General features: G+C 48.3%; 1 protein-coding gene across 1 annotated transcript in view; it reads left to right on the top strand.

Moving 5' to 3' along the window:
* Positions 1–22,664, top strand: part of BBS4 (Bardet-Biedl syndrome 4) — a 35,584-nt gene that overhangs the window by 11,318 nt on the left and 1,602 nt on the right. The window contains exons 3-15 of the mRNA XM_050309472.1: positions 4,381–4,460; positions 7,467–7,530; positions 8,267–8,378; positions 8,925–8,997; positions 10,563–10,616; positions 12,033–12,160; positions 13,632–13,686; positions 15,151–15,219; positions 16,547–16,699; positions 16,828–16,999; positions 17,657–17,726; positions 20,556–20,697; positions 21,070–21,280. Of these exons, the coding sequence (XP_050165429.1) occupies positions 4,381–4,460; positions 7,467–7,530; positions 8,267–8,378; positions 8,925–8,997; positions 10,563–10,616; positions 12,033–12,160; positions 13,632–13,686; positions 15,151–15,219; positions 16,547–16,699; positions 16,828–16,999; positions 17,657–17,726; positions 20,556–20,697; positions 21,070–21,280 (1,383 nt within the window). The remainder of the gene's footprint in view (positions 1–4,380; positions 4,461–7,466; positions 7,531–8,266; positions 8,379–8,924; positions 8,998–10,562; positions 10,617–12,032; positions 12,161–13,631; positions 13,687–15,150; positions 15,220–16,546; positions 16,700–16,827; positions 17,000–17,656; positions 17,727–20,555; positions 20,698–21,069; positions 21,281–22,664) is intronic.

The raw sequence follows: 22,664 nt of genomic DNA, 5'->3' as shown, positions 1-22,664 counted from the left end.
TTACAAATACTTACATTCAATTATTTTTCAAAGCTCTTTTGTCCTCTCCTTGTGTCATATGTTATGTGTGCTTCAGGTTACTGTGGATTTTGGTGGTTATCAGGTTCTTTTTTGTGTCTTCTTGAGTCTTTTGCCCCCGTGCTGCTCCTCCAGGCTCTTCCTGCTGCTCTCACTCAGGTTGCTGCAGGTTGGGCTCAAAGCTGGACTGAACTGGGTGTGAAGTGGGACTGAGACCCTTTCCAGTAATCCAGGCTGGAAGGAGGGCTGGGCCCTGATCTGATTTTTTTTATTATGATGAGACTAAAAGATGTTCTTGAGCCCCTTCTCAGTGCTGGTGTTTTAACAATAATTTCCCCCACGAAATCTGATAAGAGCCTTCAGTGGATTTCTTTTTCTCCCTCCTCTCTTTACAGCAATTTTAAAGCCCTTTTATTAAATCTAAACCCCACTGTTTGATAGTTCATCTCTAAGCTGTAATTACCCAATATGAAGATATAAGCACAAAATAATTTCCTAGGGAGGTTTACACAAAAAGGAATAACTCTCATTATTTTTTTTTTCAGTCCTTTGAGAAAATCTATAAGAGGATGAGTAAAGGGAAGAGTGATGATAGAGCAGCACAGATACAAACCTGATGATCTCACTCAATTCTGTCGGGGTTTCTGCTCCAGTGGCTCCCTTAAAGGAGCACTGTCAGGAAGAAAAATCACAGTGCTGGAAGTGGCTCCTGCCATCAATCACTGGCCAGCGAGAAGGTGGGGGATCACATGGATTCCCTTTGGAATTCAATCAAAATACACTTTAGAGGTATTTAATCATATATTTGGTGCCTGACTCCCTGGCACAGGATTTCTGTAATCCCACAAAAGAGAGGCCAGAAGACAATGATGCAAGTGATAAACTCTTTTCATTATAGATACCAATTTTTTGGATTAATTATGTTTTCCTGGACTGGCCCTTGGGCAGATTGATTTACAGAAAGTGATGGCTTTCTGTTTCTTCACTGCTGGAATGAGCTGAGCTATCATTTTCTAACCTGTGTCCCTGCAGTGCCTGGACAAAGGAAAGTGTGTCTTCATCCAGCACTGACACAGGAGAAACTCCTGGAGGTCCATGTGTTGAGGAAGGTGTTTTATTCCCTTTCTCTGGAGCCAGAGTCTCAAATAGCCGGGGATTTGTATTTCCCTTTTTCTCAGGAAAATGCAGTGACCTGTTGCACTGGGACAGCCCTGCTCAGCAGGCTGGGGCAGCAAACCCGAGGGAGATAAATGCTCCAGGAGCAGGTATCCCACTGCTCTGTGGGAAATCAGAAATGCAGGTAGGGTGGTTGTGTCTCTGGAAAGGTGTGTCAATAGTTCCCATTAATTCCTTCTGCATCTTGACAGAGTAAAGAGCCTGGTGATAAACCTTTACTTCCCACAGCCATTTTTTGGGGATCAGATGTGTTCCTGTGTCAAATTTAAATATCAATTTAGACACCTGTTTTGAAAATCATCAGAATGGTTTGCCTGTTTTCAATTTGCTTGTCTCAGGGAGAAAGGAAAGAAACAAGGAGGTTCATATCCCCTTCAGTCAACTTTGCTGCTGTTCCCAAATGAGTTTTAGGAGCTTAAGAACTCCACAGTTCCACAGTTCCCCTCAGCTCACAGTGTCACTGGGGGAAGCAGAGCTGGTTTATCTCCACAGCTGTAACGTTGGTCACTCCTGGGTCTGCTGGTGGGTCTTGATTTCTGTTTTCTCTCCATCCCAGCACTTTTAGGTCGCTCCTTGGATTTTACCTTTTTGGTTTTTTGCATCCTGACGTTCTGCTCAGCACTCAGTGACTCCTTCCCCTCCCTGCTCCCAGCAGGCATTTCTGTGGTGTGGGAGTGGAGGATAAAATCCCTCTTGTCTCAGAAGTGTGAAAAAGCTCTTTCCTTTAGGAATTAAATGACCAATCTTCCATCCAGTCTCTGTCCTCTTAGCTTAGCCCTAAACACTGGTGCATGTTTTAACCTTTAATGGTGCTTTTTAACCTCTCAGTAAGGTGTGGGTTACAGATGCTTGGAGACCCTGTAGGGTATGTCTGGAGGGTCTTCTGATCATTCCCTGTTTCAGAGAGTTGCAGGATTTTCTAATTTGAAGCTGCATCAGTAGGCACAAAATCCTGATGGAGATACTTTCGTTTGGATTGTTAGTGGGGTATCTGTGGTTAAATAGGGTTTGCAGTGTTTGCTCCTAAATCCATGCTTACAGAAGGTGGGAAGTGCCCAGGTGTGCCAGGTTTGGTGGTTTATATCAGATAGTGGCTCCAGGAGATGCCAGGCAGGAAGGGCACACAAGTCCAGCTGCTTCCATAAAAATGGTTTTTGGGTTGGAAGGGACCTAAAAGCCCATCCAGTTCCACCTCCTGCCAAGGACAGGGACACCTCCCACTATCCCAGGTTGCTCCAAGCCCTGTCCAACCTGGCCTTGGACACTTGTAGGGATGGGGCAGTGCATTTCCAGCACCCCCAAGTGCCAAGTTCCTCAGAAAAGAAAGTTCTGTCAAACCCTGGCACCCGTAACATCTTACACAGGGAAATCACATGAATTAGAGAGACCCTCAGTGGGCTTCAGATCAGCAACACTCCAGGTTTCAACCCATCTGGAGCTGTTTAGGCAGCCTCTGCACTCTTCCCTTCATGGTTTCACCCTCAGAAGGACAAATGCAAAACATAAAGTCATCAGAAATCAATTAACCTGATCTGTGATCACACATATTGAAATGCCTTACTTACAAAGACCTGGATATTCCACAGTGGAGCAGAGTTTGGAAACATTTGGATCCCTGATCTGTGTATCTCTGTAAGCCTAGCATGTTTGCACTACTCTCTTGTTTGGATTGCTCTTTTGTTTGGATTACTTCTTTGTTTGGATTACTTTTGTGTTTGTTTGGATTACTTTCTTGTTTGGACTGTGGGTTTTCTATTTGTTTTAGGGTAGTTGAACCTCCTTTAGAAGGTATTTGACCTCAAATTGCTGGTGTGCACACTGAAATCTCGGCTCTAATATAAATCTCACTCGATATTCTGGAATTTAGGAAATAAATACAAGAAAATGAGAAAAGCTTTACAAAATGTTTTCCGAGTTGGTTTTAGGAGCTCTCAGTGATGCTGGGCTTGGTTTGGTTGTGGGGTGTGTGAGAGGTGATTAAAGCTCGGCCTTTCCAGGAGATAACAACACTTGGCACCGATAACGTCTCCCTACATGATCCAGCCCTTCCAGGTGCACAGTTCCTTCTTCCTCCCACCTGATGGTGACCTGACCACCCCAAATCCCCCCTCCGCCTGTGTGTGTGTGTGGGGGTGCCGTGCTCCAAAGGGATCAGGTGTCCCGGCGCTGTGTTCCCCCAGCCCTCTCCCTGCTTTCCTTCTGCACTTGTGTCACGATGCTGCCTGGCGGAGGGAGCTTTTTGGCCGGTTGCTATGGTTACCCCAGCGCCGGAGACACCGGGGCCCGGCAATCCATTTGCAGCCCTAATGAAATGCGCAGCAGTGAGTTAAACGTGTAAGCCCAGCGTGGGGATCGCTAAGCAACATCCCTCCGTGATGGGCCGTAATTACCGCTGCCAGCTCTGCGCCGTGCTGGAGCACGAGGCTCCCTCCTCCACTGCATCAGATGCGTGGTTTTGTGCCAGGAGCTTCACAGGAGCTCAGAGCTGTAATTTTTCGTAGTCCCTTCGCAGTTTCAAAGAACTGAGTTTGACCCCTTTAAATTATTCACACCTTCAGACCGGCAGCATCTCCCACATCTCCTTTTGTGTGTATCGCCCGTTTCCTGCTCGTTCACTCCCAGAAATTTATTCCAAAGACCTTTGATTCTTCTGCCCCAGTTTCAAGAAGTGAGTCCAACTCATTTCCTCCAAGCTGCTTCTTGCATATCTGAAAAATCCAATTCCCCCGAACCAGAGTTACTGTTGAATTAAAATGTGTGCGTGGTCGGTGCTTGGGGCTGTTTGCTCCAGGATCTGCTCCAGAAGGAGCTGATGCCTCAGGCCTTTTAGAATCCCAGGCTAGTTTGGGTTGGGACCATAAATCCCATCACGTTCCAAGCCCCTGCCATGGGCTGGGACACCTTCCACTAGACCTGGTGGAAGTTTTGTGCTGAGAGCTTCTATTTAGTGTCTGTCCTGAACAAGGCATTTTCTGCACCAGTTTGAGAAGTAAAATAAACCCAGACCCTGCTGGATTTCCACGTTCCAGCCCTCCAGTGAAATCACTGATTGCACCTCCTGCTGCAATGGCACTTGTGCAGTGAAGTTGCCTTGTGCTGGCAGCTGGGGTGGTTGGGAATCTCTCTCCCAGGCTCTCTGCTGCTCAGGCTCATTCCCTGTGCTCTGTGGATGTTTTACATGTACAGCACCGGAGCTGCCCATCCTGGAGAGGAAGAACTGGCTGATTTACCTGCTCTACGTCCGCAGGGACTACGAGGAGTGCAAGGTAAGAGCTGCCTCTGGGACTTCCCTGAGGAATTATTTTACTGGTGTTATAAAATAATAATTTTCTTGACGGTTTTCAAAGTACCCTCTTTCCTGATTTCTTTTGGAATAAGAGGATCAAGAGAAAACACAAGTAAAATGACTCCAGTGTTCTGAAATCCTTGGCTGCCTTCAGGATCCATGTGTGCAGCTCTCTGGAGCAATCTGTGAGCTCAGGATGTCTTTAGGAGTGGAGAAATGGAAAGAACTGCAAACCTCTCTTGTTCCAAGTGATGGATGGGGTTTTCCAAGCTGATAATAACTCAGTTCCACAGTGCAGGTCTCTGGGTGGTACTACAGAGATGCTATGAAAAACACTCCAGTTGAGGAAAGCGTTACCACCAAGTGTAAATAAAAAATACCCTGCTTACCCTTGAGCAAAATTCTTTCATTTTACACATGATCCATCGCACCCTCTAATTCCTCTTGGGTTTGGAAGTGGTTCTTTATTTGGGGTTATAATGGTACGTGGACTAAGGAAATGGTAAATTATTATTAGACAGTGTGTGTTCCTGATAAAATGAATCTGAGCTGGTGAAGATGATGAAGACCGGGCTGGATGGGGGTTGGAGCAACCTGGTTTAGTGGAAGGTGTCCCTACCCATGGCAAGGGCTGGAATGAGATGAGCTTTAAGGTTTCTTCCAACCCAAACCGTTCCATGATTCTGAGATGAAGACATGAAGATGATGCTCCAACAGGCAGGAGGAGGGAAATGAATTCTCATTCAGATTCTGTCATGTGCAAAGAAGATCTGAAAAGACTTTTTGTCTTCTGAAACACCAGGTTGATCAGGACTTGTCCCTCTGCTGGAGAGCTCCTGGGGGTGCTCAGGAAAGGGACAGGCTGAGGAAATGCATTTAGCTCTTAATTAAAGGAGCCTGAGGGCTGGATTGTCAGCACAGGGATTTCCTCTCAGGTCTTGGTTTGAACAGATATAAACAAAAGTTGGACTAGTCCTGCAAACAGAAAATTGTTTCCCTTTTTTGTTATCTGGCTGGATTCTTTTGGTGTAAGTTGACTGTTGGTAGAATCACAGAAAGGAAAAGTATGTACAGCTCAGGAAACCAGAGGACATAACAAGGGGATGATACAATGGCAACACCGACTGCTGCATGTCTTCATCGGTCAGGGAAAAAGGAAAACAGGGGGGGAAAGATTGAGAGAAGACAGCTCATGAATACTCCTCTGCTTGGCAGGCCAGCTTTGCTGGCCAAGGGAAAGGCAGCACAGCCTTTCCTCAGAGCTCACAAAACAGGGTTTCTGCAGTAAGATTGGAGGAGTTTGGCACCAGACCACAGCAGGTTAAATGACCTTCCATCCTGAGGGCTGGGTTTGTCCCAAAGACAGGAACCTCAGAGTGCCAGGGTGGTTCATCAGTCCCTGGGGAGTCCCAGAGGGGATTGAGCTCTGGGAGGGCTGAGCTGCCCTCAGGGGGTGTTTGTCTCCCCCCTGCTGTTACCTGGGGTTACAGATCCAACCTGGATGCCCTGAGATGTGATAAGAAGAGACATTCCCAAACTTGCTACCTGGGGCTGATGCCTTCAAAACCAAAAAAGGTATTGGCAGTATCCCCCAAGGCTTAAATTGCTGTGGTTACAGCATAGTTTGGGCAATTATTAAAATCCATTCGCTTTCTTTTAAGACTCAGTTAAGAAACAAGTGACCTGTGGTGCTAATTAATTTTGGTCTTTCCCACTCGGTGCTTCGAAACACTCCCTCTCTAACGTGGTTTTAAAAGCTTCCACATTTTTCAGTGCTTTAGAAGGCCATTAAAAGCTGTTTATTTAACAACATCAGCTCTCCTGTGAAGGCACTGAACTGATTTCAACCCTCTCAGGGCCACTCCAGCAAGGTGCAAACAGAGCCTGTGGCTGCAGCGTCCCTTGGGATCACACAGGGACTAGTTGGTCTCCTGCCAGTGTGTCCAAATTCTGCCTGTGGCTTAAATAAACTTGGGGGGAGAAGCTGAGACTACACATCATACTTCTCATCTCAAGGCCTTTTGCTGTAGGATTTTTTAGGGTTTACAGAATTAATCAGATCTCTCTAAAATGCAGCTCTCTATTGCCCTCTCTTGCTCTGAGAATCTGGGTTTATGTAGATGGAGCAATACAGAGTATCTAGATTAGGATGTGTGGTTATTTCTGAGTTCTATAATAATGCACTTTGTAAATTATGTGGATAAATGAGCAGATACAGCTGAGGGAAGAGCAGCCCAGATATGTTCTTCCTTTTCCTTCCTCTCATTTTCCAAGTGAGGATACTCAGTAATAACTTCCCATCTTCTCAATAATCTCTTCTTAGTTCATATCTCCTCAGTAAGAACTTTTTCAATAACAGTTTTCCTTCCACTTGCTGTATTTGGGGTTCAGTTTTCAGGTCCTTCTGGGAGGCAGGGGATGCTGGGACTGACCACTGTCATCTGGAGTGCCAGATGAGCACCACCTTACTGCTCACACAGAAATTATTGCTCATCCTCCCAAAAGTCACTCTTTTTGGCCAGTTCTATAATTTCAGGTCACCTGTGCCTATGGAATATGTCCAAACTGCACCCTCACCCCAGACTGGCAGCTGCATGGATGCAGCCAGCAGGAATTTACATTTCCATCAGGTTTTCTTTCTCCCCCTGCACTCCTCATTTGTTCATTTGGCTTTCATTGACTCAGCTGCAGTTGCTCCAATTCAATTTATTTCTTCACAAATAGCCTAGAGCAGATACCCTTATCAGCAGAGGATGCTTCCAGAGATGCCTCATGGCATTTTCCCAGGTAGTAAGTATCTAATTACCTTTGGGAATAGGAATGAACAGAGGAATACTGAAAGGGCCACATTATTCCTGGCACGCTGCTCTCCTGTGCTTGGCCCAGTCACAGTCCAGTGCCCTTATTATAGGTGGGGTTGTGGTTTCTGTGACTGAAATCCAGTCTCTGTTAAAGTGATGCAAGTTTACAACTCCTGTCCTTCCAGGCTGTCATCAAGGAGCAGCTCCAGGAGTCCCAAGGGCTCTGTGAATACGCTGTCTATGTCCAAGGTACGTCCAGAAGTTCATTTTGCTAAAGTGAGGCACCCCTGATTTGAGATGGAGCGAGCAGTGAGAAGGGGAACAGATGAGGGAAACACACAAAATTGTTGAGTAAAAGATATTTGGGGTTTTTTTCCCCTGCTTGCTCCATCTAGTTTTGGAGTTGGGGATTTTCCCATGGAATGGGCAGATTAGGTTTTGTGTTTTCTGTCAGTGATTCCTCCTTGGACTGTGATCTCTTGGCCTTCAGTGCCTTGGGGTGTGTTTGACTGTGTTACAGATGTATGTTTTCTGTCAGAGGTCCCCACCTCAGGTGATTGTTGTCTCCCTGTTGGTTCTGAGGATGGAATTCCTCTTCCTACCCTGCCCTCTGTCCCCTAAAAAACATCCTCCAAAATGTAGCATTCCAGTTCCAGGTGCTGTGGTGGGGAGCACAACAGACCTGGCCAAAGACACACTGTAGAATCTGGGGAGAGGAGAAATCCAGACTGCATCTGTACAAGGAATTGCCCATGGTTTGAAGCTTCAAGGCTTTATTCTGATCCCCAGATTTCTGCAGGCTGGCAGAGTCCTTTGTCTGTGTTGTCATTCCGCCCTCAAACCGATCTTGGGGTGCTGCAGGAGGGGGAAGGACCAGAGGAGCATTGCTAAAATACATCTGTATCCCCCTTTCTTTCCCTGCTGTCAGAGGCACATTCTTCCTGCAGATAGTGGACTGATTTGCCTGCTCTGTGTTGTTTTACAGCTTTGATATTTCGCTTGGAGGGGAAAATTCAAGAATCTCTTGAACTTTTCCAGACATGTTCCATTCTGAACCCGCGGAGCGCTGACAACCTCAAGCAGGTGGCACGATCCCTGTGAGTGGTGTTTTATTGTTTCTCTTTGATGTGCCACCCAGGACCTTCCATGTTTTGTTTTTCTTCCAGGCTGCTTAATTCCAGACATGTTTCCTCCTTATCTACACTTGGGTTGGCTCCCAGAAGCGTGGGTTGTTCTTTAAGCAGAATCCCTCTTATCTGCCCGGCTGATATTGTGTTTTCTTCTTCTCTGGGCTTTAAGCAGAGAGGTGACACTGATTTTTAGTTCACAGCTCCAGGTGCTGACCTGAGCTGGGCAAACTTGCCCTACAGATCCCTTCTGTCTCTGAGTGTCCTGTTAGGCCACATGTCTCTTCTTGGAGACAAAGGCAGGCTGCAGAGTCTGGGAATTCATTTCTTGCATCTCCGGGATGGATGACCTGGGCCCTGAGAGGGAGCAGTGCTGAGATTGCTGAGATTTTAAACTTCTCATGCAGCTCTCTGGAGAATCAGCAAATGGCATCATTTCTGCCTGGCAAAGGTGACAGTGGTTGCACAGCAGGGTCTGAAAGCAAGGAAAACATAAGAATTGAAATACTTTTGCAGGTTTCTCCTGGGGAAGCACAAGGCAGCCATTGAAGTGTACAATGAAGCAGCAAAACTGGATGAGAAGGACTGGGTGAGTGTCCAGTGAGCTGCAGATTGTTGTAGGAGCTGCAGACTTGTCCCAGGGCAAGGTGAGCTCACACTGCCTGTGCTCTGAGCCTGGTTTGGCTCACAGGAGCCAGGCACCGTTCCACCTGCAAAGCCCTACACCTCGTCTGGGGCCACGGAGAATCAAGCAACTGTTTGAGCTTTGCAAACACCAGCTGGAATGTAACCACAGCTGGATGTGAAGGGAAGTCTGGAAAGTGTTCTGAAACCCTCAGTTATTAAAACTCACTTGAGTAATTGGGAAAGCTTTTGTGATGCAAAACAGGATTGAAAATACAGCAGCAACGATTAAATTAGCCCTTCTAGGTAAAAAGACAGAGAAGGAAGAGCACTGCGGAGGGAAAGGTGTGACACTGGGTGAGAGGGCCTGGTAGCCTTTTGCAGGTGACTGTTTGGCCTGCAGGAGTGTTTCTAAGATGGGCTTGCAATATGTGAGCTCATCCATTTGTTGCTCAGTATGTGCAAAATTCAGGATACAAAGATATCTTTGGTTTTATTGAACTTACCCTGTGCCAGATGACTCAGAAATATTTTATGCCCTGGGTCTTTTTCCCACTTGCATTCCCTTAGCTCACCAAGCTCCTTGCAGTGCTTGGCATCCTGTAACCCTATTTACAACCCAGCAGGCAGATGTCAGTGGGGATTTTGATGAGTTATTCCCCATTCCTGGCTCAGCACTGGAAGCAGAGCCAGGCTGTTCTCTTCCCTTGTTCTGCAAGCTGCAGCAACCAGCAGTCCTTGCTCAGTGCTGTCTCACACAGCTGGAGAGGCTGTGTGGAAGAAAATACCAGGGCAGTTAATGGGGCAATGAGAGAGTTTCCTGTGGAAGGTCAAGGCTGTCCAGGCTGGTGAAGAAGTGAAATGCTCACCAGAATAGAAATAAGGAATGGGGGCCTTGCTTTTCAGCTCCCCAAGATGTGCTGGGATGGGGAAGGTGCCAGGTGCTTGTCTGTTAAATTGTGGGTGAGGATTGAGAGGCATGGACAGTCCCTACAGTGTCACCAGAATGTTTAGGATCCCTAATTGATCTTCCTACCCTGAGCAGAACTGTTTATGATGCCAGAGGGATATCAACCCTTCTGGTGCTCAGCTTCTGACTTGCCCAATTTTTAGGCACATCTTCTAGTTCAGTTCAACTGGGGTGGGCATTGTGCACATCCTAATGATGTACAGCTGGACTGAGAGCCACCCATAAGGGCAACATCCTTAGTCTGAGAGAGTGACATCATGGGGAAGAAACCAGTCTGTGCTCTTCGTTCTCTGAAGTGGAATTTCTGATCTCTCTGAAGAGAGATTTGTCATTTCTGTGGGTTTTGTCTCAGTGGACTGTGATCGTTTGTGTACAATCCCACTTATTCTCTGTAGCTGCTCTGAAGTAACTTGAATTTATAGGCTTACTTTCTCTGCAAAGCAAGAAGGGTGTGGGCAGGCACAGGGGTCTGTGACCCGGGTCAGTGCTGTCTGTTAACTGCTGACAGATTCTGTGTTTCATACCTTGGGCTGATTTGGTTTTGTTCTTTTTTCAAATAGGAGATCAGCCACAACCTGGGTGTGTGCTACATGTACCTGAAGCACTTCAACAAGGTAATGCCAACGGGAAGCAGGAAGCATCCCAGAAATCTCCCAGGCTTTGGTAGCTTGGAGTGGGTCATTTGCAGCCATAGGTACAAGGGAAGTTTTTTACTTCAGTGTTGGCTTCGGGGATCAAAGGACTGGGGGCTGTGTCTGTTCCCATTGGTGTGTTGAATTACTTTGAGTCAGCTCCAAGTCAGTGAGGTTGGATAAAGGGAGCCTGTGGCAGAGCAGGAGGCTTTTGCTGAAATTCAGGATTTTTCAGAGAGCGTTTCTGGTTTGAAACAGAATGTTTGAGAAACCTCAAACTGGACAGAAAACCAGCTGTGCTCCAACAAGAGCTGCTTCTGTCTCTGAGCCTTTTAGAGCCAGACCCAGGAACAGTGCTGGCTTTGTAGGAGGGGAATCCAGATCCATCCTCCTGAAGCAACAAGTGTGATGGTAAAGCCCCAAAGCATTTCCCCAGCTCAAACTGCTGCCCCTCGTGAGGAGAGTTCCCAAAGGACACCTGCTGCCCCTGGGGTCTGGCAGGATTCAGAGGGAAGAGTTTTGGGTTGGGTTTGCTAGAGGTGCAGCAGGCACCTTTCTCCCTCCATGGAAAGGGTTTGCTCCTGTGTGTGAAGCTCCCTTTGCCCCGAGCCTGGAGCAGAAGTGACAGAAGAGCATTGGCTGCAGTGTGGGCAGCACTGCATTAGCTTTGGAGCTCACAAAGGACTTCTTGGCAGCTGAAATGGATTTATATTCCCAGTCTGAGCATGCTCCTCACTTAACTATCCCTGAGTGCTGGGGGTGAGCACTGAGCTGCCTCTGATCCAGTTTGTAAGGGTAAAAACAGCATTTAGAGAACCTTTTTGTTTCCAGTTTGGCCCTGCTGCTCTTCCTGATGGGGTGCTGTGGCCCTTGCAGCAAACCCCAGCTGCATTCCCTGTTTGAGACATCCCTGTAAAGCAGAAAGCTCTGGAGTATAGGTTCACACTTGGGATTGTTGTCTGCACTGGCACCTTCCAAACTGGGACCTGCTCACAACTCTGGGATTGTCACTTGGCAGTCCATGCTCACTGCTGGAAAAGCATTTTAGGGAAGAAAAGGCTGCAAAGTACCTGTTCACCTGACAAATCTGGAGCTTCCCTCAGAACAAACAAGCTCAAATCCAGGAACAGGTCCCTGCTCCTTTCCTCCCTGGGAGGCCATTGCCTCCTGCTTGGCTTCAAGCACGTCCTGTTGCCTTTTCCTGCTCCTAAAAGCCCGTGGCTGCTGCTGCAGAGCTTGTTCCAGCAATTATCTGGGCTGGGTTTTGTGTTCTGTGGGCTCAGGGAGTGTTTGTTGGCTGTTCTTCCTTGGCTCTGGGGTTGCTCTTGGGCTGCTGCTGCACTGAGGGCTCTGTAATCACTCCCCATTTTTGGTTGTTCTCTCTGGTTGTGTCTTTAGGCACGAGACCAGCTCAACAATGCCCTGGAGCTCAACAGGCACGACCTGACTTACATGATGCTGGGGAAAATCCACCTCTTGGAGGGGCAGGTGGAGAAAGCCATTGAAGTCTACAAGAAAGCTGTAGAGTAAGAAACATCCTTTATTCCATCTGCCCATTCCCATCCTATGCCAGGAGAAAATTGATTGGTGTCCCAGATCTGAATTGAGGCCATGATTAAAAAGCTAATGGTAATTATAGAGTCTCTGAGCAAAGCTGGCACTTCCAAGCTCTTCAGCTGTCTCTGCTCTCAGCTGTGGTCCTGCTCCTGTTGACAGTGTGGCAGGGAGGGAGGGAGCTGCTGGAAGGGCTACCAAAAAAGCGGAATAACAAGCGGATGGAGATGCCCGGGAGCAAACCGATCCAAAACTGACTTCATCAATCCCAAAGGTTTATCTACCAAAATGATCTAACCCTGACTGGGTCTCACGTGCTGCTCTCCCTCCCAAGGGTTTGTACTTGGAAGCTGTGAGTGGGCAGGCTGGAGATGGGTTGGGGCACAGGGAGTTTATCCCAGCTTGTCACTGCTCCTCAGTACCTGTTTTAGGGCATTCCTGAGCATCTGATTTACCAGTGCTTTTAAAATGTCTCCAACACTGAGGAAAAGCAGGAGCATGTTGGGAGCCACTGGAGGAGCTACCCCAGTGTTTCCCTACTCATCTGCTTCTGACAGTGGGGTGGGTTGGGTGGGCATTGGAACTAATCTAGAATGTTTATTACGTAAATAATCCTTGCTAAGCATCTTACCAGGTTTATGTATCTTATCTCATTGCTCCCCTGCCCTCCTTTCTTCCTCACTCCTGTTTTTTTATCTCTTTTTTGTTGTTGCTGTTGTTCTCATCTGCCTCTCATATTTTTCTTGCCGTTTCCAGCTCCATGATAATCTGTTATTCCATCTTTGTGCACCACCAGGCACAGGCAGTTTTGTTCTTGTTGAGGTTTAGGGGTGCCAATGTGAGTGTGCAGATCAGATTTCCTAAGCCTTGGCAGCAGGGAATTGAAAACTGACTTCTGTTGTGGTGAGGCCACAAATAGTGCCTCTCTCTGCTTTTTGGCTTTGGTTGTTGTTTCCATCCTATTTATTTGTAATCTTTTTACAGGGGGAGTTAAGAGTCTGATGAGGAATGTGTGTGGGATCCATCAGAAATGCTGAGCACTGCCTGTCCTACGTGGCCTGAGAGGCTTAGGATGGATGGATTTACAGGGTGGTTTATGGGAGATGATGGAAAATCCCATTTTGTGTTTCCAGGTCACTGATGCACACTCACTTTGCAGCTTAACAAACCCATATTATCCTATTACATATCCAGATCTGTCCCACAGAGCCTTGCTGCCTTCCCATTGATATCCAGGGGACATCTGGGAAGCTGAGGTGTTGTGTTATCCAAAGGAAGCCCTCATGGTGGCAATTGTTCTGATATTTGTGTTTAATAATAACAGTGAAATTAATTTCCTGGAGTGGTACAAGTGTAATGTAACATCAGAATTCCGTGTTCTGTTTTTACCTTGTTCTGGAAGGGCTGATAAGCAAATTCAACCTTCTGGCTTTTGTGTTCCAGGTTTTCTCCAGAAAACACAGACCTCCTCACAGCCCTGGGCTTATTGTACCTGCAGGTACTGAAGGCTGTTAGCTGTTGCATGAACTTAATTATTTTCAAAAGAACACTGTTGGTTTTTTATAGAGTTAATTTCTGTGCACTCCCCGTGACTTGCACATGTTTCTCTAAAGACTGAGTTTAACAGGACAGAGCTTGATTTTCTCTATCTTCTTGTTGCTGCTAAAAGCAAGTTGATTCCCTGGAACAGAGCCAGAGCAGGAATTGTGTTTGGCAACAGCCCTAATTCTGTTATAAATCCTCCAAATATAACAAAACATGACTAGTCATTACCTTGTTCCTGGAGCAGGAGTCTTGCAAGTTATCCAACAAAAGCAGCCATGAAATTGTAAGTGTTAATGCACCACAGAGGAAAATCAGAATCGATTTAAATAACAAAGAGGTGCTTATCCCTGGCTCTGGGAAATGGATGGGAAGGGCTGGGGATTGTTCCAGAAGTAAACTTCCCAGAGAGTGAACAAGCAAGAAACTGGCAGCAGTGTCTGAAAGGAAGAAGAGGCCCCAGAGCTGCTCTGAGGGCTGGAGCCCCTCTGCTCTGGAGCCAGGCTGGGAGGGCTGGGGGTGTTCAGCTGGAGAAGAGAAGCTCCAGGGAGACCTGAGAGCTCCTTCCAGTGCCTAAAGGGGCTCCAGGAGAGTTGGAGAGGGACTTGGGACAAGGGATGGAGGGACAGGCCAAGGGGGAATGGCTTCCCACTGCCAGAGGGCAGGGTTAGATGGGATATTGGGAAGAAATTCCTGGCTGTGAGGGTGGTGAGGCCCTGGCCCAGGTTGCCCAGAGCAGCTGTGGCTGCCCCATCCCTGGAAGTGTTGAAGGCCAGGTTGGAGGGGCCTTGGAGCAACCTGGGCTAGTGGAAGGTGTCGCTGCCCATGGCAGGGGTTGGAACTGGATGGGCTTTAAGTGAAATCAGTTGAAAACACAGAATCACAGGATGGTTTGGTTTGAAAAGACCTTACAGCTCATCTGGCTCCAAACCGTAGGATTTCAGTGACTCTGACCTGTCATGTGCTCATGTAGGGTCACAGTCAGGCCCACCAACACTTGCAGTCCAAGGGAAGACAAGGGGAGTCTTTCTCACCTGAACAGAAGAGCCCTGGGGAGTGAGGAGGTTGTGGTGAGGGAATCCAGGATGTGCAGAGTAGCAATTCACAGCCTCTTTTCTGGGATAAAGGAGCAGAGAACTATCAACCCAGAGCTCCCTCTTGTATGGAAAAGTCAGAGCACAAACTATTTGGAAAACCTTTGCTTGGGTCAGAACAGTGAGTCCAGCCCAGCAAAATAAATTTTTAGAATCTGTTCTGTGAATTGTCAAACAGGAACATTTGTGTGTCATGGGAGCACTGTAAAATTCACTTTCCTGGATGTGTAACTGAACCAGAAATTCTCCTGCTCACAAAGCACATGTTCTCCTTCTCAGCCACTCTTATTCCAGAGTTTCTGATGTGTTTTTACTTCCTTTCCCAGACTGGAGATTACCAGAAGGCCTTTGAACACCTTGGAAATGCACTTACCTATGACCCAGGCAACTACAAGGTGAGTATGAGGGAATGGTGATGGGACACCTCCTAAATCTAATTCCAGTGTCAGAGCTCTGCCATCTGTATCCAGGGCCTGGAGAGGCTGGAAAGGATCATGTCCAGAAAGCTTTTTCTGAAATACATTTCTGTGATGTTTCCCTGGGGGTGGGAGTTGGGTGCATGTGGAGTTAGGGGAAGGGGAGGAGGCAGAATGTGGGATTGATCCCTTTGGATTTTAATCTAAAATTGCACCAAATCCAGGTAGAATTTACTTTGGAAGGAAAGTCTTCTAGACATTGTTTCAAAAATCCCAAGAGCTGTGCTGGGTCCCTGTGGCTCCTCAGGACAGAGCACAGATCCAAGTGATACTGCATTATATTATTCTCCCATCTGCTAATAACCCTGCCTGTGCTTCCAGCTGCTGTATATGTTCCCTTGGCTCTGGCCTGGAAAGCTGAGCTTGGCATCCTGGTTTCCTTCCTGATTGTGGAACTGCTTCCCTTTTTAGGGGTGTTACTTCATTTCTCTCCTTTTTCCCTGTTGACAGTGCAGAGTATTGAAAAAATGTGTGGTTGACAAACATGAGTTGTTGTGAAAACACCTTTACACTTACAAATTTTATTTGTCACTGTGAGATCCTATAAAGGACTTAACTGGTGTGGTTTAAATATAGTGTGTTGAACTCACTTCCCCTTTTTTTTCCCCATGCATATTCCCACTAATTTGCAGTATCAGCCAGTCAGTGTGAACTAGGAGAGCTTTGCTGCTTATGTCTTGCTTGAGTATGTTTTACTCCCCATTTGTCTTGTACCAGAACTATTTCTGTCGCTGCTCAGCGGTAAAAAGAATCTATAGATTCTTTTCATAGAATCAGAGACTCAGACTCTAAAAAATACTTCTGTCACTCCAGAAAATACCCTAAACACTCATCATGTTGCAATATTTGTAGAATCATAGAATCCCAAGCTGGTTTGGGTAAAGGGGACATTAAGGATCAGTGAGTTCCACCCCCTGCCATGGGCAGGGACACCTTCCACTATCTCAGGTTGCTCCTAGCCCCGTCCAACCTGGCATTGAACACTTCCAGGGATGTGTTCCAGCTTCTCTGGGCAAGCCCTCTCATTTCTGAGACAGTTGTGGTCGAGGCAGTGCAGGAGGAAGCAGACTCGGGTCCCTTCTTCCCCCTGTGTTCTGCTCTGCGGTGGCAGATCCGAGTCCCCACCTGCTCCCCACTGCTGGTCTGGGCAGCCCTTGGGAGAAAACCCTGGAAAGATTCAGTGGTTTTAGTTTAATAATTTTCCCCTCTTGCTGTCCTGCTGTGTCTGTCACTCTGTGTGCCCCAGGCCACCCTGGCAGCTGGCAGCATGATGCAGGCCCACGGGGACTTCGACGTTGCCCTCTCCAAGTACAAGGTGGTGGTCGGCGCTGTTCCCGAGAGCCCCCCGCTCTGGAACAACATCGGGATGTGCTTCTTCGGGAAGAAGAAATATGTGGCAGTAAGGATCAGGCTTCCATTTTTTCCCATCTGTATCAAGCTTCGTGCAGGCACGAGGTTCCTGTGGTGCAGAGGCAGGGGGTCTGTTCTGGCTGGGCTGTCACAGCACGTTTCTCCCTGTTTTTGCAGGCTGTCAGCTGCCTGAAGAGGGCAAACTACCTGGCTCCCTTTGACTGGAAGATCCTGTACAACCTGGGGCTGGTGCACCTCACCATGCAGCAATATGCCTCAGCCTTCCACTTCCTGAGTGCTGCCATCAGCTTCCAGCCCAAGATGGGAGAGCTCTACATGCTCCTGGCAGGTACGTGATGGTCCAGCTCCATCAGGGATCCAGCTGAGGGGATGCAGCATTACAGACACAGAAGGTGTGAGCTGAAGTAAAGAAACAGTGGATGAAGAATTTACTAAGAAAATCTTCCCCAGTCTGTTCTCTCTGGGGTGAAAAGAAGGTTGAATTGCAGTCAGATCTAGATTAAACATAGACAAAGACTTTAGGTATGTGAGTTTGGGGTTGGGTTGCCTAAGGAGTGGGTCTGGATTGTCATTTTTGGGATGAAATGAGACAAACATGTCAGAAGTGACATCAAGAGCAGGTTTAGATTAGAGATTAGGAAGAAATTATTCACTCAGAGGGTGGGGAGGCCCTGGCACAGGATGCCCAGAGCAGCTGTGGCTGCCCCATCCCTGCAAGTGTTCAGTGCCAGGCTGGCCAGGCCTTGGAGCAACCTGGGATAGTGGGAGGTGTCCCTGCCCATGGTGGGGAGTGGGATGGGATGGGCTTTAGAGTCCTCCCAGCCCAGGCCATTCCATGATTCTGTGATCAGCAGGGTTAATCCTGGCAGCAGTCCAGACAACCCTGCTGGCACATATTTCATGACTGAATGGCATTCAGCATTGCCCTAAAAACGAACTCCCTGTGAAACATCAACTCCTGTGTGTGTGTTCTGCTTTGGTGCAGTTGCTCTGACCAACCTGGAAGACATTGAGAATGCCAAGTGCTCCTATGAACAAGCTGTGGCCCTGGACAAGTAAGTGCTCACCAGAGCTGTCACTTGTTTGGTCTCGTGGCTTTGCCTCCTGCACCTGATTCCCTTTGCCCCTTCTTCTGCTTTGACCCAAAATGGTTTGCAGTAGAGAGACATTTTTATCCCTGTGCAAGTGACAGTGTTAAACCCACCTTTTTTTTAAATTCAACTCAGCTTTGAAAAATGAAAGGGGATTTTATTTCAGACCAGCCCAAAGCTGGTTTTTGTTTTGCTGTTTGGTTAGTGAGTCAGTGGTGATGACTTTGGATTCCAGCCCTCCTTTCAGTGAATATTTATACACAGTGGAGCAGATTCAGTAGAAGAAAACATATTTTATAACCCAAAGTTTGAACACTGTGCAGAGCAGTGAGATGCTTGGGATAAAGCCTGTTATGAATTGGGCAGAGGGAACATTTTCACTGCCAGAATCTGGGCAAGAAGTTTGTATAAAGCAAATAAAAAAGAGCAGGATAGTCCTTGCTCCTTTTTGATAACAATATCTCTGTTAGTCTAGATCTTAAAATCAGAGCATTTGGTTTCAGAAAGGTGAAGCTGAACCTCACAGTATTTCATCATTCCAGGCAGCAAATCAAAATTATTTCAGATTTAGTAATAGTTTTGTCTCTGTTCCGAGTTCACTGCAAATATTTGCATACTTGGAGCAGCCAGCACTTCGAGCTCAGGGTCTGTGCTGTGCAGTGCCAGGAGCACTTTCCATCTGCAGGGGCCACACAAGGTGGTGAGAGATCAGGGATGAGGGAGAAATCCTTCCCTGTGAGGGTGGGGAGGCCCTGGCCCAGCTTGCCCAGAGAAGCTGTGGCTGCCCCATCCCTGGAAGTGTCCAAGGCCAGGTTGGACGGGGCTTGGAGCAGCCTGGGATAGTGGAAGGTGTCCCTGCACATGGCAGGGCATGGAATGAGATGGTCTTTAAGGTCTTTCCCATCCAAACCATTCTGGAATTCTATTCCCAATCAGCCTTCCATGCCTAGTGAGGCAGGAGAGGACCTTAAAGATTGCTCAGGCTCCTTGGTCATGGGCTTGTGTGCTTTGCTCAAAGGGAAGAAATGGAAATTTGGCTCTCCCACTTTGCCCAAGTATTTGGCACTCCTGGGATGCTCCAGCTCCATGGTCTGGCCAGGAAAATAAACCCTCGTTAAAGCAAGAATGAATTCCAACTGCTGGGGCCTGCTGCAAGGAATATGCAGGCTGTGTGAGGTTGGTTCAGCTGACACCCTGTGTTTTAACCAGTTATTGTGTAACTTGGTCTGTGTCCCCACAGGCTGCCTTTGTGGCATGTCCAGAGCTGTTTGGCTGGGATGCTGAGTGTGGTGTTGGTTTCCATCGCCAGCAGTGCTTTTATAGTGGCCTGGGTGCTGTGCTGGGAACTGGAATGAAAAACGTCTTGGAAAAAGCCTTTAGTAAAGGTGTTCTCAGTCCTAGTTCCAGCTCACAGCTGTCCTGTCTGGGGTTATTTAGCTGTTGATTTTTCTCTGACTGTCAACGTTGCTTCTCCGCTCTCGGAGATGGCCAAATAGCTCCTCAAGGGTCAATTAATTTTAAAACTGGCTGTTTCCAGGACTGTCTGATCTCTTCGGTGTTATGGCAAAGACAGGGAGGAGGGTTTATTCTGTGGTGGGCTCAGCCTTCCTGTTTCCCAGTTAAAGCAGCAGCCACGGCTATAAATGCCATCAGATTTGTCTGACCGTGTTCCCTGCAGCGCTGTCACCTCGCCCGGGCTGGAGAGTCTGGGCCTGCACGTGACGCTTTCTTTACTGCCCAGTACCAGCAGGATCCTTCCCTCCTGTACTTGTCCCTCTGCCTTGGCCCCCCGTCCATGGATGGCTCCAGTTATCCCAGCCACGCTCCAGGAGAGGGCACCAGTTCCTCGCTCACGCTGGTTGTCAGAGCACGGAGCATCCCCGCCTGGCCCCCGTGCAGGGATACTCCCGTGGGCTCCTGCAGGGAACCGGGGGCTGGCAGAGCCCTCCACCCACCCCCGGCTGGGCCAGATGGGAAGGGGCTCTTGGGAGTGAATGTATCCTAGTGAAGGAAATGGTTACTGTGGAAAATGAGGGTACAGGGAGCAGTTCTGCCTGGTGAAATCTTCACTCGGGAAGGGAGGCAGGAGTGTGCAGGTGCCCGTGTGAGCCGTGGGGTGAGTCTCCTCTGCAGGTCCTCTGTAATAGGGATCTCCTACTGCTTGTCTATAACAATTGTTATTGTCTACAATTGTCTACAATTTTGTGTGTTTTACTGGGGGAAGGAGAGAGAAGAGGTGAGGAATTGAAATGTAAAGAGCCAGTGCTCTGGAATTGAAATGCAAATTCAATGTAAACAGCATGTTCTGCAGTGGGTTAGGTTGTAAAATAAAACCAATAAAGCAGGAGTCTGTTCCACTGCCTGTCTGTGCCAAGCTGTTCTCCTACAGACTGGGAATGCTGGGAAAGTCTGAGGGAAATCAGGGAAAGATCAGCTTTCACAGTGTGGTGAAAGCCCCTGTCAGTGCTCTGCCTGTCCCAGGATCCAGGGGCTGGGAGAGCAGGAAACAGTCCTGGGATGGTCCCCAAGGGCACAGAACTGGCTGTTCAGAGGGTGACGCACCTGAGGGAGGGATTTACGTCCTCATTGACACGGGGAGACTTTGCTGAGCCGAGGCTCTGTGTCTGTCACCAAACATGAGGGGCTCCACCGTGTTCCCAGAGGACTCTGGCTCTGCAGCCCCTCCTCTGCCAGTGCCACTGAGGTGTCCCCAGCTCTGCTCCTGGGGCACACCTGAGCCTTATTCCAGCCAGCACAAGTGTTCCCATGGGGAATGTTGTGTGTCTGCTGCAGGTGCAACCCCCTGATCAACCTGAACTACGCTGTGCTGCTCTACAACCAGGGGGACAAGGAGGGGGCCCTGAGCCAGTACCAGGAGATGGAGAGGAGGGTCAGCGCAGCCAGGGAGAGCAGCGCTCCCGACTTCGACCCCGAGGTACGTCCTTCCCGGGGGCAGGGGTTGGGAACCACGCCAGGGCTGGCAGCACACGAGGAGGTTTGACTTTGAGTCCAGTTGTTAGGAAGAAATTCTGCTCATGAGGTTCTCTGAGCGGAGCAGGCGCCTGCTGAGAGCTGCTCTCGCTTCGGTGCTGCTCTTTGAAGCTCAGTTCTTCAATCAATACCCAGCAAGACAAGATTCCCTCTTAATTAAGGGAATGAATTAACGGAGATGTTTCCCCCGAGCACCGAGGCCGGAGCCAGCTCTGCACAGCTCTCATTTTTCAGGGTTTTTTGTGGAGATGTTGACTTCATTGTTGTCTGAAGGGTTCCTGCTCACAGTACTCTTCTCTTTGTGCTTCTTGAACAGATGGTGGAGGTGGCCCAGAAGATGGGAGCAGCCCTGCAGGTCGGGGAGAGCCTGGTCTGGACTAAGCCTTCCAAAGAGTCCAAATCCAAGCAGAGAGCTGCTGTGTCAGGGAAATCCTCCAGCTCTCAGCAGCCTCTGGGCTCCAACCAGGCCCTGGGTCAGGCCATGTCCTCTGCTGCAGGGTATGGGAAAACCACGCCACTTCCCCCAGGTGAGTCTGCTCTGCTGCTCTGCCCAGGAGAGCTGGGGGAGTGCAGTTACAGCACATGGTCAGGAAGGGACTGACTTGCCTACACTGCAGGAAGGTCGATATTTGGTGATAACTCTCCCAGATTTCTGAGTTAAGGAAGATGCTCTCTGTGGTGCGTTACACTCTCCTGCTTTTGCAGGAATCCAGGAGAATTTCCCTTCCTGTCTGAGCCATAATGGCAAGACTCTGTTAGCGTGGGATTGAGATCTGGCTCTGGAGAGGAGGTGGTTTCAGCAGCCAGACCTCTTGCCTTCCTTTGGAAGAGCCCAGGAGCTGATGTGCCCAGACAGGCTGTCGGAGAGGAGAGCAAGGATGGACAATTTTCCGAAGCACTTAATCACTTCTTCTACAACAATAACTGCAGCTGGATTGCTCCCAAGCTGCCCAGCCAGGCCCTCCCTTGCAGGTGTTGCTGGGTTTAGTGTGGGCCCCAGGACTGAGGGTTGCTCAGGAGATAGTGTGAGCCTTACTCTGATGGCTGCACCTGCTGGGGCTGTGTAGGAGCATCTCCTGAGCCACCATTCCCTGCCTGACCTCTCACCCCTCAGCCTCCCAGGAGGAATGTGCTAGAGATCCTGCTCGTGCTGGTGATTTTCTGTCACTCTTAGTCTTGTTGCCTGGAGACTGAACCAGGAGAGAGTTTGTGTAATCCAGGACTCTTTCTTTGGCATCCCTAAGGACCTGTTCCATTTCTCACACGTGGAATTAACTTACCATGCAGGGAAGACTTAGCCAGTAAATCTGAAAAGTAAAACACTCTAGGGGCTTAGGGTTTACCTGAAGGACTTTATTTTCCTTATCAGAAAAGGGAGATGGTTCATAATACAAGTTTTCAGCCTAAATTTAAGTGTAGAAACCACTTCTGTCCTGTTTCGATTTAATTCTGTATGTAGCTACTTTAACTGCCTAGAAGCTCTCCCGAGATTTGCTAAGGCTGTGAACTGAAGACAATGCTTGGGTTTGAGCATAGACCAGGTTCAGTGGAACTGAAAGTGGCACTTCCCTGTGAGGGTGGAGAGGCCCTGGCTCAGGTTGCCCAGAGAAGCTGTGGCTGCCCCATCCCTGGAATTGTCCAAGGCCAGGTTGGACGGGGCTTGGAGCAGCCTGGGATAGTGAAAGGTGTCCCTGCCCATGGCAGGGGGGTAATGAGATGAGCTTTAAAGTCTCTCCAACCCAAACCATTCTGGGATTCTGTGATTTTGGGAACTGTTATCCCTTCCAAAGCATAAATTAATTCCTAAGTTTGTACTGACCTCTCATAGCTGAGTGAGATCCTATACTTGAGCTTCCTTTCAGCAGGACTTTGGGCTGTCAGATCTCTGGCTGGATAACTCCTTAAAAACTA

The sequence above is a fragment of the Myiozetetes cayanensis genome, unplaced genomic scaffold (assembly GCF_022539395.1).
Source record: "Myiozetetes cayanensis isolate MyiCay16 unplaced genomic scaffold, myiCay2020 scf14, whole genome shotgun sequence".
NCBI classification, from domain to species: Eukaryota; Metazoa; Chordata; class Aves; order Passeriformes; family Tyrannidae; genus Myiozetetes; species Myiozetetes cayanensis.
This window is presented reverse-complemented; position numbering and strand designations above follow the sequence as displayed.